General features: G+C 40.3%; 1 protein-coding gene across 6 annotated transcripts in view; it reads left to right on the forward strand.

Moving 5' to 3' along the window:
• The window catches only part of MLLT3 (MLLT3 super elongation complex subunit), a 266,211-nt gene that overhangs the window by 228,404 nt on the left and 18,813 nt on the right, over positions 1-18,994 (forward strand). For 5 of the 6 annotated variants that reach the window (XM_063455222.1, XM_063455219.1, XM_063455221.1 and 2 more), the window contains 2 exons: positions 2,358-2,505; positions 3,520-3,616. In XM_063455222.1, the coding sequence (XP_063311292.1) occupies positions 2,358-2,505; positions 3,520-3,616 (245 nt within the window). The remainder of the gene's footprint in view (positions 1-2,357; positions 2,506-3,519; positions 3,617-18,994) is intronic. The other variant, XM_063455220.1, reaches the window with a different exon arrangement.

The raw sequence follows: 18,994 nt of genomic DNA on the forward strand, positions 1-18,994 counted from the left end.
ATGACTTGATCTATCTTGCTTTGTATGTAATGCATCTATCTCATATATTAGTTTCCCCTTTTATATTGCATTACTGAAATAAATTAACTTTTGCGCGATATTCTAATTTTTCGAGTATCACCTGTATGTCTGCAGTTTTAACAAGTGTACTCCCAGCTTGTAAAAAAAAAAAAAAATATTTAAAGAGATCTTGGGTTTAGAAAAAAAAAGATTTTAGTTTTGAATTTTTTGTATTTTATTAAATTTATTTTATTTTATTTAATATTTTATTTAATTTTTTTTTATTCACAATCAAAAGTTGCAACAAAGTCCAATGTTTACAGCAGTATAGCAATTAATCACATTTGAGGGCATAGATGAGCAAGGACATTTGAACACGATTTTGACAATAGGAGGCTTTTTATTTTCATATGACTAACTCTCGACACTAGAAACAGCTGGTACCACTGCGCCTATATGTTGGGTCTGACATTTTCCACTGTTCTGTTCAAATCTGGCACCAAGAAGAGGTTTTTTTTACGTTCAATGTGTATTAATATGGTTCCGTGTCAAAATTATATTTTATACTACCGTATATACTCGAGTATAAGCTGAGTTTTTCAGCATATTTTTTGTGCTGAAAACCCCCAACTCGGCTTATACTCGAGTCACTGTCTGTATTATGGCAATTTATATTGCCATAATACAGACTGGGGGCTGTGGGGGCTGCAGAGAGCGCTTACTTACCTCTCCTGCAGCTCCTGTCAGCTCCCTCCTCCTCCGCGCCGGTCCGTTCAGCACCTCTGCCAGCTCCCAGTGTAAGTCTCGCGAGAGCCGCGGGGTCATAGTGCGGCCCTCGCAAGACTTACACTGTGAGCTGACAGAGGTGCTGAACGGACCGGCGCGGAGGAGAAGGGAGCTGACAGGAGCTGCAGGAGAGGTAAGTGCTCTCTGCCAGCCCCCCTCACCCCCCACTGAACTGCCAATGCCACTGGAACACCAGGGAAGGAGAGCCCCCCTCCCTGCCATGTATCAAGCAGGGAGGGGGGACGAACAAAAAATAATAAAATAAAATATTAAAAATAATAATTAAATAATATAAAAAAAAAATAAGAATAATAAAAAAAAATTATATAACAGAAAAAATATTACTATTATAATAATTAAAAAATAATAATAAAAATGCCCACCCCCCACCAAGGCTCTGCATCACACTCTGCACTCATCACACACACACACACACACTGCACTCATACACTCTGCACACACGCACACTGCACGCATCACACTCTGCACACATACACACACTGCACTCATACACACACACACTGCACTCATACACACACACTGCACTCATACACACACACTGCACTCATACACACACACTGCACTCATACACACACTGCATTCATTATATACACACACTGTAAATAAATATTAAATTAATATAATTTTTTTAGGATCTAATTTTATTTAGAAATTTACCAGTAGCTGCTGCATTTCCCACCCTAGTCTTATACTCGAGTCAATAAGTTTTCCCAGCTTTTTTGGGTAAAATTAGGGACCTCGGCTTATATTCGGGTCGGCTTATACTTGGGTATATACGGTATGTGTCTGCCACTGATTCTGAAAGAATGAGCTGAGTGGCAATTTAACCTTCAATACAGGTTCTATAGAAAAAAGAAGGAAACACATGCAATTTTCATGCCTCCCTTTGATGAGACCTGTGAATCCATACAACGTAAAATTAATTATAACTGCCCAATTGCAGTACTGCTCTTGTTGGACTATGGCTATGTTTCTTAGCTGTCCAGTAACCAGTGGGCCGATGCTGGCCAGACCTGTTATTTTCTACCTACAACAAACAGGGTGGAATTTAAGGAGACAACTGGATTTTTAAAAGCCAATAGAAATTTTTCTCTGTTTTTGAAAAATCCACGAGGCAGTCATGTTTCAAACGAAGTGCTAATGCTTTTTGTTGTACCCAACAACTGATACACAGATACAGCTCACATTAAGACTTCTGAAAACCACTTGCTTGACCAGAATTTGACCTTGAACTCAAAGGATAAAGCTAAAAACTAAAGAGATCAAAAACAGGCAAACAAAAGAACCCTGCGTCTGAAAAAGGCTGCAATCAAATTGATTTGTTATAGCATTCGCCTTTCTTATCGGCTGTGCAGAGCTGAACATTAATGTCTTCTATTTCACCAATGGCTTTTTATCGTTCTTGTTTTTTATGATTGGTTAAGTATAAGCATTGTTTTTTTCCAGCGGCTTTCAGTATTTATTTTAATATGCTATAATTTAATCGCCCTAATACCTGACTGTATCTTATATTGTCTATAATGGCAATTATAGAGAGTTAACTTGCATAGATTTCTTTGTGTCTTGTACAGGCACCCTTAGGTCCATAATGAAAGACTTCAATTCTGATGAAAACGAGGAGGAATCAGATGAAGCAGAAGATAACGATTCTGAAAGTGAAAGGACAATCCACATGCATGGAGGAAGTCGGGCGCGCAGGTAGATATTACTATAACAACTAAGTTAATTACTAAATCTAGAGTTATGGCTCTTTTGTAGCACCTATACTATTATGTGACACACTATAGAAAACATTTATCAACTTCTATTCATGCAACATCTATATTTTAGTCAAAGTAAAAGATGTCCTGCCCTTCTTTACATTGTAAATCTTATTGATTATTCTTAGAGTAAATGTGCTTCTCTGATCCCATAGGTTCACTTATTGAGGGGATAATCCAGAATTTTCAGAATTACAGACTTTCATCTATGGGTCTCTGTTTTAAATATCACGCAAGAATATGTACAGATACAGGCAGAGTGTGGTACACTTAAAATAAGAAAGCCGGAAATGACAAGTACATTGGAACGACAAGCATATAACCTTTCAAAGTTTTAGCAAAATCCATTGTTAAAGGATGGGTTCTACCTCGTAAAGGCCAATAATTTTCATTCTGTGCATTCAAAGCAAAAGTTGCATAGAATTGACATTAGCTGGCCAGGAGCTTTAGGTCCAGACTGGCTGATGACACCCCTATAATGCTGCTGGAGGTGGAGTTACACCTCCAGCACCAGAGGAGTTAACCTCTGTATGTGCAGCGTTTCAAAGTGAAATCCTACACATACAGAATTCAGGCACCATCACCACTTCAAATCATTGCCATGGTCTTGGCGCTTGGAATAACCCTTTCAGGGAGACTTTGCTATCTGCATATTTTTGGATGACTGATTGCATTCCTATCTACCTTTTGTGCATCAAGGGTCAAGGGTACTTTTTTCATAACCATTAACACATTTAACCAATCTCTGTCTTTGATGTCATAGTACTATTTTAGGCTACTTAGAAGTGTCTGTGACTCTCGAGGTCAGAATTGGCATGGATTACATATAGCTGTGGACTGTTCTTTCTGGTTTACATCTCAGGTCTTTAACACTTGTACATGTATCTGGCAGTTGCACAATAAATCTTCCACTTATTACAAACTCTAATACCATTTTTGGTTTTATGTTCAGGATAAGCCTTAGTGACGGAAGCAATAGTGAAAGCAGTTCTGTTTCTTCACCTTTACGGAATGAGCCTCCAACATTGCTAAAAACGAGCAACAATCAGGTATGGGTTATGGGAAGTATCATTCTCACATCGGCATTTTACGGTCACCTCCACATGGTTCCAGAGACTGCACCGTAAATTCCAGAAATGTTTGATTTTTTTTTCTCTTTCTCCCTGAGGTCATGCCGTATTTGCAGTACTATGAGGTTTAATAGCTTAGATACTGTAAACCATGTGTTTTCCATTCTAGCTTGTTACACTGCTTTTGTCTAATTTTTTTCCACCTCTCATCAAGAGCATGATATGGCCACACATCTTTTAATCTCACAATGAGAACAGATGCACATTGGCTGCCCACACACTTCTCTTTGCATAGAGCTGATAATTCACAGTTACGAATGTAATAGTTTGCTAAACAATACTTGCTGTATTTAAAATATCTGTAAAATATAAATTCTGATAACTCTTGTTTCAATATAATGGCTAATAACAAACACAAGAAGTGAAAGATTTGTCCTGTGTGATGCATCTATTCTTGTTCCTTTGCTTTCATAGCCATAGTAATGTATTGCTTCTTTAAAGGGATTTTATAGTGCCAGGAAAACAATGCAGTTTTCCTGACACTATAGGTTTCTAAGGTGCCCCCCTCCCTCATCCCCCGCCTTCCGCGGCGCTGAAGGGGTTAATACCCCTTCAGTCACTTACCCGAATTCTGAGTCCCTTGGTGCTGGGTCAGCACCATGCCCACGCTCCTTCCCCGCCGACTTCAGCCGGTGGGGGGGATGGGGGGGGAGGAAGACCTGCATTAGGATTTCCACATAGGAGAGAATTAATCAATGCTTTCCTATGGGAACAATTTGACGCTGGAGGTCCTTATACAAAGCGTGAGGACGTCCAGTGTCAGTTACCGAACCAAAGGTCCGTTTGGATTCCGGAAGCCCTCTAGTGGCTGTCTGGTAGACAACCACTGAGGGCAGACTTAGAGCTGGATCGGCAATGTTTTGCAGCACTAAGTTTAAAAAGGTCACAGCACCCAGACCACTTCAATTAGCTGAAGTGGTCTGGGTGCCTACAGGGTCCCTTTAATAGACCCATTACCAGAGCGTCAGAGCCGTTTCGGCTAGCTTACTCAAGCTATTGTATTCTGCATACAGTTGTTGAGTAGATGACCGTGGAATTGGTCAAATAGCAGCCGGCATTCAGTCAGCCAGCACAGAAATCTGACACTGCTAAAGGAACACTATAGTGTTAGGAATAGAAACATGTACTCCTAACACTGTAGTGTCCATGTGTGTGTTTAGATTTATCTCAGCACCCTTTTTAACTGCAACAATATAACAAAAAAGCACCAAAACTACCTCAGTGCTACTGCCCACTCCGCAGTCATTCTGGAGACATCGCTTCCCGGAATCCAAACCAATGCTTCTCATTGGAAAGCATTCTGTTGCATTTGATCATCCGACAAAGAGAAACTCGGTCGTTGCTGCAAAATCACTTCCAGTAGCTGTCTTGAAGACTAGGGTTGTTCAACCCTACGATGTTTGCATTTTCTACAAATTTTTTAAAAAAACTACTGGGCCACTGCACCCACATTACTTCATTAAGACGAAGCGGTCTGGGTGACTTTCGTGGACCTTTTAAGATTTGTTTACTCTTTCAGGTTTATTTTAGAATCTGCCTAACTCTGTTTGCACTTTGGGGTAAAGAATGCACAAGCAACTTACACCCTAAACAGTGATGAGAAGGATTTTGAATTTTTTTAAAGACCGCAAACTAGTCATCAATGTCCAATGTCAATCGGCAGTTGCTAAGGCCAGTAAGGTATTGTCATGTATAATTACATTAAAAAAAATAGGAAAAGTCTCCTTGGAGAGATTCCTATTAGGGTACAAAGTGGTAAACTGACTGATTTAAATGAATACAGCATATAACAATTAACAAGGAAGTGGATATTAAATTGGATACTATATGATGACGGATAGGTTAGTAAAATATCCAGTAGGTAAATCACCTGGTCAATTTCCCTTGCTTAAAATGTATTACCCAAAAGCAGTACCATCTGTCAAAAAGGAAAATTAGTAGTGATAATAGTGGTCAATGATAGCAAAAGATCTCTCAATTGTCAAAAGATAGTGCGTTCATCCGTTTTCAGAAAAGCCTTCATATTATGTGGTCTAATTATACCTATAGTTAATGGGCTTATATTAAAGGATCACTATAGTGTCAGGAAAACAAACTTGTTTTCCTGACACTATAGTGCCCTAAGGGTGCCCCCACCCTCAGTGTCCCCTCCCTTTCTCTGAAACTGCTATGTTTACATCTGAAGGGTTAAAACCTGAGGGACCTGGCACCCAGACCACTTCATTGAGCTGAAGTGGTCTGGGTGACTATAGTGTCCCTTTAAGCCAGAATACGGAAAAATAAAATGGGGAGAGAATCGCTAAGGAGTTGACTGGTTCAAATTGAAGATGAGAGGTAGATGTCAACAGTATGGGGAGGTGTTAATGAAATGAGATTATAGACGGAATGGAGTAGAGATATAGAGAAATATATGATAAAATAACTCAAAAATTGCCTAAAGGCACAGGGCTATCAGGCAGCCAAAAAAAATCAGAGTACATGGGTATCTCAATGTATATATAATGCACTTAATTATAAAGTACCATAAAGACTGTAGATATTTGGAACACTGTTGTATCATAGGATTTATTGGTATCTAATCTCCTCCTCCGCAAAGCTTGCATACATGATAGTTCTCCTATATACTGTCAACTAAATAACAGCAAATCGTCTGAGCTGTCCCTATAGCACCTTCATGGGTGCCGGTTAGACTAGGTCTCCCTGCAGCTATCACTCGATCGCTCTCGATCACCTCATCAAATCATCTCCTGTCTAATCACTAGAACCCCTCTTCCTCGTTGGAAAACAATATCCAAACCAAAGGTAAAATTTAAAATTGAGTGCATAGTTCTGAGTGATTAAAAAACAAAGAAATATCCCAATGCGCGTTTCGGTGCTATAGAAGCACCTTCGTCAGGAAAGAATTTGAATTAGCGAGACACGGAGGCTCATATTGCAAGTTGAAAGCTGATCAACCACCGCAGAAACAACATAAGTAATAGGCCGAAAATAAAATTCACAAAACGTTGAATCACGTGACCAATCTGCCATCCTCAGAAGGTCCTCCAAACGTGCGCCCGATGCCATAATCGATGAGGACAGAAACGATGATACCAGCTTGGCTCAGAATCCACTTCAACCATCGGGACAACGTAGCGCTCACAACTGGAGCAAAAGGAGGATGAAAAGACAAGAAAAGTTGGGGCACAGACGCAGAACGATGTGGTTTGGTACGATCCTCATATTCGCATAAACACGCTACCGGACGTAAAGCTGGTTTCAAAGGGAAAGCTGGATACAATACCAACCTAATAGCAGTTTTAGGACGTCTGGAAATATGGAAAGTCACACCCTCCGGAGTGTATGATCTGGCATCAAAATGCAGAGCATGGACATCTGACACTCTTTTGCAAGAGACGAAACAAAAGAGACAAACCAATATTGCCGACAATTGGCGTAACGAGAGATCCTAGTTAGAAGGCCAGGCAGAGAGAAAAGACAGAACAACAGAGACATCCCAAGTAGATGATTAACGCGGCCTAGGCAGACGAGAGAGACGGAAGCCACGTAGAAGTCAACATACCAAAGGGTGTTGGCCTGCGGGGCAACCATCAAAACCACTGTGGGTCGAAGATATGGCCGATCTGTACAGATTGATTGTTCGGTAAAGCCCTGCCAGTGTCAAATAGGGAAGTCAGGAATTCCAGAATCACAATGACTAAAATGGGATCCAAGTCCCTAGCCAGGCACCAGCCAGCCCAAGCTGACCCATATGATCGTCTAGTTACGGGAGCCCATGCGTCCGCCAACAATAGTTGAGTAGTCTCTGAAACACCCTGGACTTCCCAGGGTCCCCTGAAATCCGCCATGCCATGAGAAGGAGGTATCCTTTCACCAACAGAGGGTGACAATCTCTCGCCGGATCGCGAAGCAGGCCTGAGAAAGAAGGCCATAGCCTGGGACAGTCCACCGACAACTCCAGATGTTGAGGGAACCATGACTGCATCCCCCAAAAAGGAGCCACAAGCACCAGTTTGGCTTGTTGGCAATGAACCTGAATGAGTTTGCGGGGAATCATGGAGAAGGGAGGAAATGCATACAGGAGACCTCCTTGCCAGTCCTGCAGGAAGGCGTCCACAGCCTCTAACGTCGGGTTCGGTCTCCAGCTGAAAAACCGGGGGAGCTGGGCGTTGAGCCATGAGGCGAAGAGGTCGATAACAAAAGGACCCCAGAAAGACAACACAGTTGAGAACACCTCCGCGTCCAATTTCCAGCTGCTGTTGTCCGAAGGATACCATGAATTCCAATCCACCTGGACATTGTGTAGGCCTGGAGGATATTCCTATTGGACCACCAAGCTCCAAGCTAGACAGAACTCCCAAAATTATTTTGCCAATCTGGCCAGGACTGCCAACTGGGTGCCGCCCATGTGGTTGACATACCTCACAGCAGAGATGTTGTCCATGCGGAGGCGAATGCACGCATGTGCGTGGTCCCTTGCGAAGCTCCGAATTGCGAATTAACCTGTCAGAAGTTCCAACACGTTGATGTGGAGTCGGGATTCGGAGTCCGACCAACGACCCCTCCGTCGACACACCTTCGCAGTGAGCATCCCAGCCATGGAGACTCACGTCTGAGTTAATGGTTGTGAACCAAAGATCGCCCTGCCGTTCCACGCAGACAGGTTCAAGATCACTGGCGGATCCAGAGTCTTATCTCAGGATAACCAAAGATCGCCCTGCCGTTCCACGCAGACCGGTTCAAGATCACTGCGGATCCAGAGTCTTATCTCAGGAGGGGCACTCATAGATTGTTTAAAGAAACAATTCAGGCACAATAACCACTACAGCTCTCTGTAGTGGTTTTGGTGCCAGGAGTGCCGTGGTGCCCTCACAGAGTAAATAGTCAAACTGTACAAGAACAGTTTGACAATTTACCTGGGGTCAGCCAGTATAGGGAATGTAGTAGGGGATAGGGCCTTTAGTAATGTGTGTGTGTGTGTGTGTGATGCATGGTGGGTATGGGAGGCAGTGTGTGAGGGGTGCAGAGTGTGTGTGTGTACGGGAGGCAGTGCATATGGGACAGTGTGTGTATGGGGGTGCAGTGGGAGCACGGTGTGTAGGAGGCAGTGTGTGTTTATGTGAGGGGTGTAGTGTGTATATGTGGGGTGCTGTGGGAGCACTGTGTGTGTTTGGGCCCAGTGTGTGTATGAGGGTGTAGTGGGGGCAGTGTGTATATGGGAGTGGAGTTTTTGTGTGGGGGAGCACTGTGTATATGGGGGAGCTGTGTGTGTGGGGGGGAGCACTGTGTGTATGGGGGAGCACTGTGTGTATGGGGGAGCACTGTGTGTATGGGGGTGCAGTGTGTGTGGGGGTGCAGTGTTTGTATGGGGGAGAAGTGTGTGTGTGTGGGGGGGAGCAGTGTGTGGGGTGTAGTGTGTATGGAGGAGAAGTGTGTGTGTGGGGGGGTGCAGTGTGTATGGAGGAGAAGTGTGTGTGTGGGGTGCAGTGTGTGTGGAGGACAAGTCTGTGTGTATGGGGGGCTGTGGGTTAAGTGTGTGTGTAGTTGGAGGGGGCAACATTATTTTATATTATTTATATCCCTCCCTTCTTACCTTTGCCTGGGAGGGGGGATATTATTTCCAATCCCTGGTGGTTCTAGTGAGGAGTGAACTCTAGCCTGCACCTACTGAGGCTAGAGTTCACTCTCGCGAGAACGGAGCGTTGCCGTGGTAACTGCAGAAACGCTCCGTGCTCGCGAGAGGAGACCCGGCGGACCTCAGCTGGAGGTAAGAGCTCCCTGGTCTCCTCTCCCTCCTCCCTCCCTTCCGGCCGCCCAGCAATGTGCCTGCGGACTGGTGAGGGAGATCTGTGATTTCCCCTCCGGTCCGTGAAGGCACTTAGCAGGGCCGGTGCTTGGATAGCACCGGCCCTGCAGGAGAGAGCCTCGAAACTCGGGGGAGGGGGCAACTGCCCCGTTGCCCCCCCCCCGGATCCGCCACTGTTCAAGATCCATCACTGCAGTTAGCCCTTCGTTTCGCCACTTAGGGTGACCAGATGGTGACACAGATGGGCGATCTTCAACCTTTGGAGTGCCCTGTAATGGAATGGGGAACACCACCTGGATAGATGAAGCCAGCAGGCCGATAAGCCTTGCCAAGTGACGCAGATGATCCGCAGATGGAGGAGCGCCCTGTGAAGTTCCTTGCGGATCGTTCGAATCTTGGAGGATGGAAGGATCAATGATTCCTCCTCTGAATCCACTAGGAAACCTAGAAATTCCAACTAACAATTCAGGGATATGTAATAAGGCAAATATCTCACCAGGGCTCCGACCAGCAGTAACTAAACGAGGCAGACAAGGCAAAGACAAAGGAGGGGGAGGAGAAAAACCGGAAGGAAGAACACAGTCCCCACAGCTTGCGGGAGGCAAAAACTTTGTGAACGCTGGAAAAAAACCAGTGAACACCGCAAAAACCCAGTGAACCCGGCAAAAACCCTGCAAATGCGGCAAAAACAAACTACCGAACGGGTGCCGAAAGCGACCAGTAAGGCAAAACAGCCGGCTACATGTCCGCAAATGCGAAATCGTGTTCGCGAACCAAATGCGTCCAAGAAACAAGTCTAACTGACGTTTGTGTGAGCAAACTGCCGAACACCAGCCCCACATTGGTCGAGCAGAGCCGAACAGGAGAGTCAGAGGGTGCCAAATGGCGCCAAAAATGGCCCAGGACCCCAGGGAGCCCCAAAACCGAGGGGAAAACAAGAGGAAACGGCAAGAAACAAAACAGGAGTAGAAATCAGATAGAAGTTAAGAAAAACCAAAAGCCTCCAGTAGGGGGAAAAAACATATATAAAATGAGAAGGACAGGGTTACAACAAAAAGACAGAGAAATAGCCTTCAGCTGGTCTGGGAACCCTGAGTTAACCGTAAACAGAGACTGAAAGTACATGTAAAACAACAAAATAGTAACAAACCACAAAAATTACCAAAACAAGGAACAGAGAAAATCAGGTACTTATCTGACTGTGGAGCAGCAAAGAAAGAGGGAGATCTAAGGGTGGTGCCTGCTATTATACTGGGACTTGGCTGGGAGTGGCCTTTGTTACTATATATGCATTATTTTTTCATTCTGTTTTGTATTCTTTGCTGCTATTGGTGGACAGTAAAGAAAGGGATATGCAACACAAGCCTCCGTGTCTTGTAATAAAATTGAGAGATCTTTTGTTATCATTGACCTCTATTATCATTACGATTTTTCCTTTTTAATGGACGGTACTGCTTAGACAAGGGAAATATAGCCTGGTGGTTTACCTACTGGATATTTTACTAACCTATCCGTCATTATATAGTATCCACTTCCTTGTTAATTGTTATATGTTGTATTCAATTATATCAGCAGTTTACCACTTTGTACCCCAATAGGAATCTCTCCAAGGAGACTTTTCCTAATTTTTTTTTTAAATGTAACGTCATTAGGGTTCATGCCTAGAGTGGGTGGGTACAACTCACACTGACCACCCTTGTTTGGGATATTTCCCACACAGGGGTTATTAGTTAGTTCTCCTTCGATCATCTATAATTAGTTTTCGGATGAAAATATAATTTTGCCTCTTTATAAATTAATGGTTTGTAACTAAATATTTAAGTATGTATAAAGTTATCGGTCAATGGCTTGTTTAGGTCTCTTATGAAAAAGTCTCCTGCGATGTGTTAAAGTCCAGTTAAATTGAACTCTTGGTTGATGGATTGGATGTGATCAAAGTAGAATCATGTAATGCATAATAATAATGGTAATTTAAATTCTGCACCACTTTTCTTCCAAATAAGAATCATAGCATTGTGTTATTTTTATGTTATTGAATCCTCCTCTGATATTTTATTACTAGCTAGTATGCTACCATCAATGTATTTATTTATTTTAAAAATGATTTGCTGTATTTATATTCTGAGCACCAATGTGTATATTGCAATTTTATATAATGGCAGGATTACATCCCCTACCCACAATGCAACATTCTTTTAAAAGACAATGGAGCAACCTTAAACCAGAATTTATTTAAGTGGAATTTGGTTCAGTGGAATACTACATTTGCAACATATACGTTGTTTAGGAATTTATACGAGGGAAGTGCATTGCTTTAAATCCTCAATCACCTACACAAAAAAAGCATTTTTCTGAAACATAATTATTCTATAAAAGTCAAGTAGGCAGAATCATATCTTAGAGTCACTGAGCTATAAGTATGGATGTCACTTAATAAAATGTCCAAGGGGTGCATTTTCTTCAGAATCACAAGTCTAGGTCATTGTTTAATTCAATTGTGTCTGGTTCCCAGTAAAACCTCATCTTAAGTGCAAACTGTCCTTGCAGTCAAATACATATATCATTTATATTCTTAAATATACCAATTGTTCTGGGATGAAAAGATCGCCTGCGAGAGACTTAGAAGTCCCTTTGAACTGTTTGCGCATATTGTTTGATACCCTCTTTGTTCACAAAGCACCAATCGGATGCTGGATCATTTGATGCCTTGCCAAGTCATGCCAGACACAAATAACATACAAATTAGAAACATAAAAAAGAATACCGTAAATTGAGGGTTGGTTGGGTTTGCTGATCATTGCAATATGTACATTTCATGCAAAATTGCAAAAGGATGTTCAAGATTCACCGTTTAAATGCAATACAACACAAGAGACAGAAATAGACAGAAAGTTACCCACTCCTTTTTAATACACTATATTAATAATACATTGAACAATATGCAAAAATAAAATACTTACCTTTTAAAGTTCTTAAAATTACAGGCCTCTGATTGATGAGGAAGAGTCACTGCAAATCATGATCCTCACAACATGGTCAATAGATTTTTTTTTTTCTTAACGATTAATCCACTGTCCAGCGTGCTAAATGAATAAGTTGGATGGTTGTTGGACAGCAAAGGAGGAAGTAAATGTATCCCTTTGACTAGGCGTCAGGCTTATAGTTGAGAGTCGGTGTAGGCCACTAATGCAAAGCAAATGCTATTATCCCTTGTTATCCTTTAAAATGGGTCTGAACCATTTAGCAAGCATTTTTTTTTCTATACACTGAGGGGCCATCAATCTAAAAGTACCTTTATTTTGGTTATCCTTTTCAAATACATTACTACTTATAACACCATTCCTGGCTGAGGTCTATAGAATGTGTAAACTCAGATATGAAAAAATCTGGAATTTTTTTCCCCTTATTAAAGTGGCATGACATCAGAAATGTTATATGCACAATTACATAGTGCTTTAAAATCACCTTGAGCCGAAAATAAACTGATAATACGATTTATAGCAAACCTATTTTTCATTGTGGATGCTGAACACATAGCATTCCCACACAGCTCAACACGTTCTAGTGAGGAGTTTTGAAAAAAAAAAAAAAATGAATGACGGTCATAGCAAACAGTAGCTTACACATATAATGTCAGAGAGATGATGTTTGCTATTGGTCCATTTAAAACATGTAGATAAGGAAATCCAAGAACTAATTCCTTGCATTATAACCAATGCAAGGACCACATGTGACTGTGGTGCTTTAAATGTCTCTTTAAAATAATCTATTATGCATGTTCATGTATACGTTTCATAAATATCCACCAAAGCATTAATTCGTGTGATTTGTACATTTTTTTTTTATTAAAATAGCTGAACTAAAACCATTTTGATATTTTTCAAATTCACCAGTTTTGGCCTAAAATTTTAAATTCACAGTCAATTCCTGAAAAAAATAAAATAAATTGTACAGCGCTACGGAATCTGATGGCGCTATATAAATAATACATGAATAATAATATTAAAAAAATAATAAAAAACGAAAATCGAAGAGACTTTACGTGCTAAGAAGCATTAATACAGCAATTATTTGTGAAATGCTTGAATTTGTGTTGGTTGGCATTTTAAACTTTTAAGCAGACGTTGGATCTGAATTGTTGTTGTGATGATTGAATTCCCTGCCACAGAACATTGTTTATTTTAAACCTCATGTCCTTGATGGCTGTATTTCCATTGGTAGAATAATGTTGTTCTTAAAATAAAAAAGTAACAAGTGTATTTAAAACAACGATTACATTCTTCCTCTTTTTCATGGGTGTCTGGGGTTGTATCTATTTGTCTTTGGCTGGAAGGCAATTCACATTTACTGATGTCTCTATATGAAAAGAGGCTAGAGACTAGGTCTTCCAGGAGGAAACAGGATGTCTCTATGTTATTAAGACGTCTCTTTATATAAAGCTGCTATTAAGACATCTTTTATTATAAAGCATATCTTATTAGCATAGTAATATATATGTATCATAGTAAGGTCATTTGTTGGTGTTATTAGGTGTGTGTGAGTGTGTATTCATGCATGCGCATACAGCTGTGAAAAAATAGGAGGTGGCTTTTTTAAATTTGTAATAAATTATCTTCTCTACATTTATGATAGCCATTTCATACCAGTGCCTGTTGAATTCCAGTACAGCCACACCTGATGTTATTTAATGATGAACTGATCAGGTGATAACCTAAACCGAATCTTATTTAGTGAGAAAAAGTGTGCAAACCAATGTGTACTATCCTCTTTCAATAGGACCAGCTGGATGGCAAAAACAACTCTAGTAGTACCTCAAAAGTAATTGGAATAATAGAAAAACTATTCATCATTGCCAAAAGAGTTGAAAATAAAGGGGTTGAGTTAGGAATAGAAGGGTGCAATTCTGGCTTTGCTGTCCGAGTGATACAGTGAGCGCCAGATTGCTTCCATCCTTAAACATTTTTAAAGAAGACAAAAAGGACTTTCCACTGACCGGGACGATTGCCAACTATTCAAATATCACTCAACAACTGTAGGGTGATCTCAATTGACCTCCTTTTTTTGGACATACTTTATTTTTGTAGTGCATAAGATAATAGATATACTTGCATAGACATTTAATCAAGAGTACAGCAGTTGATTCAAAGATGTAAATACAGTGTAAAATGTTGAAGATACTGCACTGTTTTAGGTGCACAGTTTGCTTAATTAATACTATGTTCTTATTTCACTGGAACTCGTTGCAACACTGCACCACAAAAATTATGATTTCAACTGAAATAGATAAAATAAAGAGAGCAAAGAAACACAACAGTACATTTCAAACCAGAGCACAAATAGATCAAGATAGCATCTCTTATGAATAGAGAGAGGCTAAGTGGGAACAATACAGTTGGCCAGGCGGACCAGTAAGCATTAAGCTGATGCCTTGATTTTAAAAGTGTTGGGCTATGGATATTATGTGAAGGCTGCTGAAGGTAGCTTCAATGAGAAAGTGTGGTGGTGTAACCCTCCAGCCCCAGGCCCTTTCAGGGGCCATCATCCTTAAGCCACGGACTCAGAGGCCCATAGAATCCAAATCCTTTCCATAACAGAACAGTTAGATGAAGACTTAGAGAGGCCTAGAAGCCACAGTCTCTCACACACACAAAACATGCTTTCTTCTGCTTGAACAATGTTCTCCAACTCTGAGGATTGTTTTTTCCAGCAGGACAATGCTCCATGCTGCACAGCCAAGTCAATCAAAGTGTAAATGGAGGACTACCAGATCAACCCAATGAAAACCTCTGGAATGTCATCAAGGGAAAGATGGATGATCTCAAGCCATCAAACAAAGCTGAGCTGCTTGGATTTTTGCTCCAGGAGTGGCATAAAGTCACCCAACAGCAAAGTGCAGACTGGTGGAGAGCATGCAAAAATATATGTGCTTAAATAAAAAAGCTAGCACTCGGAGGGCTTGAGCAAAAAATAAAACTTGTATTATGTCAATATTTCGGTCTTATTAAAATAAAAAACAACTTTCATCAGGACAAAATTCATATTACCCATCACACACATTATCTCACTAGTTCCCATGGCAACATGATGCTGTCTGTTACACTCTTTAGAGAGGTTGCTGTATGACCATTAAAAGCAAAGTAACAAACTTTGAGAATTGACAATCTGTCAATCCAATGCTCTCCTATGGGAAAAGCATTGGATTGGCTGAGATCATCACTTCTGATTATCTCAGCCAAGGAGGTGGAACAGGGGGTGGAGCCAAACACTGCCTTGGCTAATCAGCATGTCCTCATAGAGATGCATTCAATCAATGCATCTGTATGAGGAAAGTTCAGTGTACTTAATTGTATAATCAGCATCATTTAATATTGTTGGTAATGGTATTCTTTATTGTGGGTAGCTGATAATTTGGGAATGATCTCACATATGTACAATTAAACCATCCTCTTCTGTGGCTTGTGGCAACAGTTTTCCATGACCTTTCAATTCATTTGATTAGTTACTTTTCAAGTTAGTCTGGTGACATGTTGTTATAACTGTAACATGCATGCAAGAAATTAGCTCAACTGAATGGAAGATCATTTTATAGCTGAATATAAATGAATGGTTTCTTCTGTTAATATTCTGAAGAAAACAGAAGTTACTTGGATAGTGTAAGATGATGTACTCAAAACCAATCCATGTTTGGATTCCGCAGTAGCATAATAAACTAAATAATCTTATTTTCTGCTTTTGCCACGGCAAATTATTACAGTTTACAGAATGTCAAACCCATTAGATTTTCTGGTTATACAGAAATAAAATTATTTTTACTGGAGCAATTTGGTGTATTCAAGCTCTATTATGGGTGAGAATTTAGAGCTATTTAGGCATATATTTATATACAATTTCAATTGAGCAGCTTCCACACTTCTACAGGTGTTCCCTTCACCAGATATAAAGTATTGTAGTAAAATGTATAAGAAGTGGAGCGATATAAAGTGAATAAGCCCCTATCACCAAACAAAGATAAATTTTAATTTATACTTAGACTTTGCTGGATAGGATTCAAATTTCAAATGCAACATGCAAAAAAAGATCAACAAGAGATCATAGCACAGATCTGTATGGACTGATATAAATTCATATACGTATGTATAATATAAAAATTAACAATTTATTGTATACAATTCATAAAACAGCTAAAATGTAGCTAAATAGCAATAAAAAACAAATTCCTGCTTACTGGAAATGATGGTGAGCATAACGGTATATGTTCCCGTTTGCTCACAGCAAGACTGTCCCACACTGGGTGATGTCTCCTGAATCACACGAGTTTGAATGGAGCTCCTGTTATTGAAGTCGGGTCGGCAGGCGAGTGTAAGCTCGTTCTCTACTTCCGTGTTCCTGGCTCGTATTTTGGCTCCGCCTCCTCTTTTGCGTGATTGCGTGTTTGTCACGTGTCTGTCTACGTCAATAGGATGTGCTTGCTAATCCAATTGATCTATCTGGGACACCATACATAGGCAAATGCGGACTGGAAAGAAATTAAGCCAATTAGGCATTGGATCACTCGTATAAAAATGCACATTAGTGAAGACCGACTCCAGCGCATCACGTCCTGACGAAGCCGTCCGAGAACGGCGAAACGCGTAGACAGACACGTGACAAACACGCAATCACGCAAAAGAGGAGGCGGAGCCAAAATACGAGCCAGGAACACGGAAGTAGAGAACGAGCTTACACTCGCCTGCCGACCCGACTTCAATAACAGGAGCTCCATTCAAACTCGTGTGATTCAGGAGACATCACCCAGTGTGGGACAGTCTTGCTGTGAGCAAACGGGAACATATACCGTTATGCTCACCATCATTTCCAGTAAGCAGGAATTTGTTTTTTATTGCTATTTAGCTACATTTTAGCTGTTTTATGAATTGTATACAATAAATTGTTAATTTTTATATTATACATACGTATATGAATTTATATCAGTCCATACAGATCTGTGCTATGATCTCTTGTTGATCTTTTTTTGCATGTTGCATTTGAAATTTGAATCCTATCCAGCAAAGTCTAAGTATAAATTAAAATTTATCTTTGTTTGGTGATAGGGGCTTATTCACTTTATATCGCTCCACTTCTTATACATTTTACTACAATACTTTATATCTGGTGAAGGGAACACCTGTAGAAGTGTGGAAGCTGCTCAATTGAAATTGTATATAAATATATGCCTAAATAGCTCTAAATTCTCACCCATAATAGAGCTTGAATACACCAAATTGCTCCAGTAAAAATAATTTTATTTCTGTATAACCATTAACTCCCTTATTTACTGTTGAGCAAATATATATAAAAGAAACATCCCAATATGGATGTATTTAGCAAACGAACAGCCCGATGTATAGACATGGATGACAAATTCAAAAATATGTCCTCCAGTTTTTCTAATCAACCAATAAAAGAGGATACATTAGGGCTAAAATTAATATGCCGCAAATTGGAAACATTGTTAACAAAGGAACTCAAAATTAAATTAGAAATAGCAACCTTAGAAAAATATATCACAGAAAAAATAGTCCCAAGAGGCTTAAGATATGGGAAGCTTCCTGCGTTTGATAGAGAAGATGGGGAATTTATGGATGAGTGGTATGCTCTAATGGACAATCTCTCTTTCCAGACAATGACCTTCATCATCAAACGCAGGCAGCTGACCCTGCGCAAATTAGACAGAGATATTTTAGAACTTAAGAAAGAATGCGAAAAACTCAAAAACGAGAAAGAATTCATAGATAAAACATATGTAATTGGAGAAAGAATTGACAAATTAGAACATGATGTGATACTAGTTAAACAGAAGAAATACTATCGTGACCAAAAAGACTATATGACCAAAACAGCCTACACCAAAAAATATGAAAATGGTAATGAACACAATAACTCTACAAGAAATGGAAATAACAAATTCCATTTCAACAAAAACCTAAGATCCCCATATAAGAAAGAATATAGAAATTACAACAGTCCCCAGAACCCTCCAATGAATGCCTCTAGGGGTTTTAGAGAAAATGACTTTAGAAGAAAACAGGGAGATTCCTATGGATTCCAAAAATGGGAAACCCAGAAAAGAAAACCCTATAGTCAGTATAAAGGACAGAGACATGAGAGCTTTAATTTGCCCACTAGAAATCGTTTTGAACCTCTAGGAAAAACAAATGAGAATCCCACTACTCCTTTTTTAGAGAAACGCAGGAGGAATTGGGAACCGAGTCCTCCCTCTATGTACAACAAAAGAATGAGAAGGAGAGAAGGAGAAAATGTAGAGGGGGAAAAAGAACTAAGAGAGGCATAAAAGACAATACAGCTCAAATAGAACCAGTGGGCATCTTTAATTTATCAAACAAACAATTAAACCAAGCCCACATTTCACTATTAAATAAGGGCCTAAAGTTCGCCCCCACAAGAGATCTAGATAAATTCCAATTCTTTGTGGATTTAAATAAATTCACGAG

The sequence above is a fragment of the Pelobates fuscus genome, chromosome 5, assembly GCF_036172605.1.
Source record: "Pelobates fuscus isolate aPelFus1 chromosome 5, aPelFus1.pri, whole genome shotgun sequence".
NCBI lineage: Eukaryota > Metazoa > Chordata > Amphibia > Anura > Pelobatidae > Pelobates > Pelobates fuscus.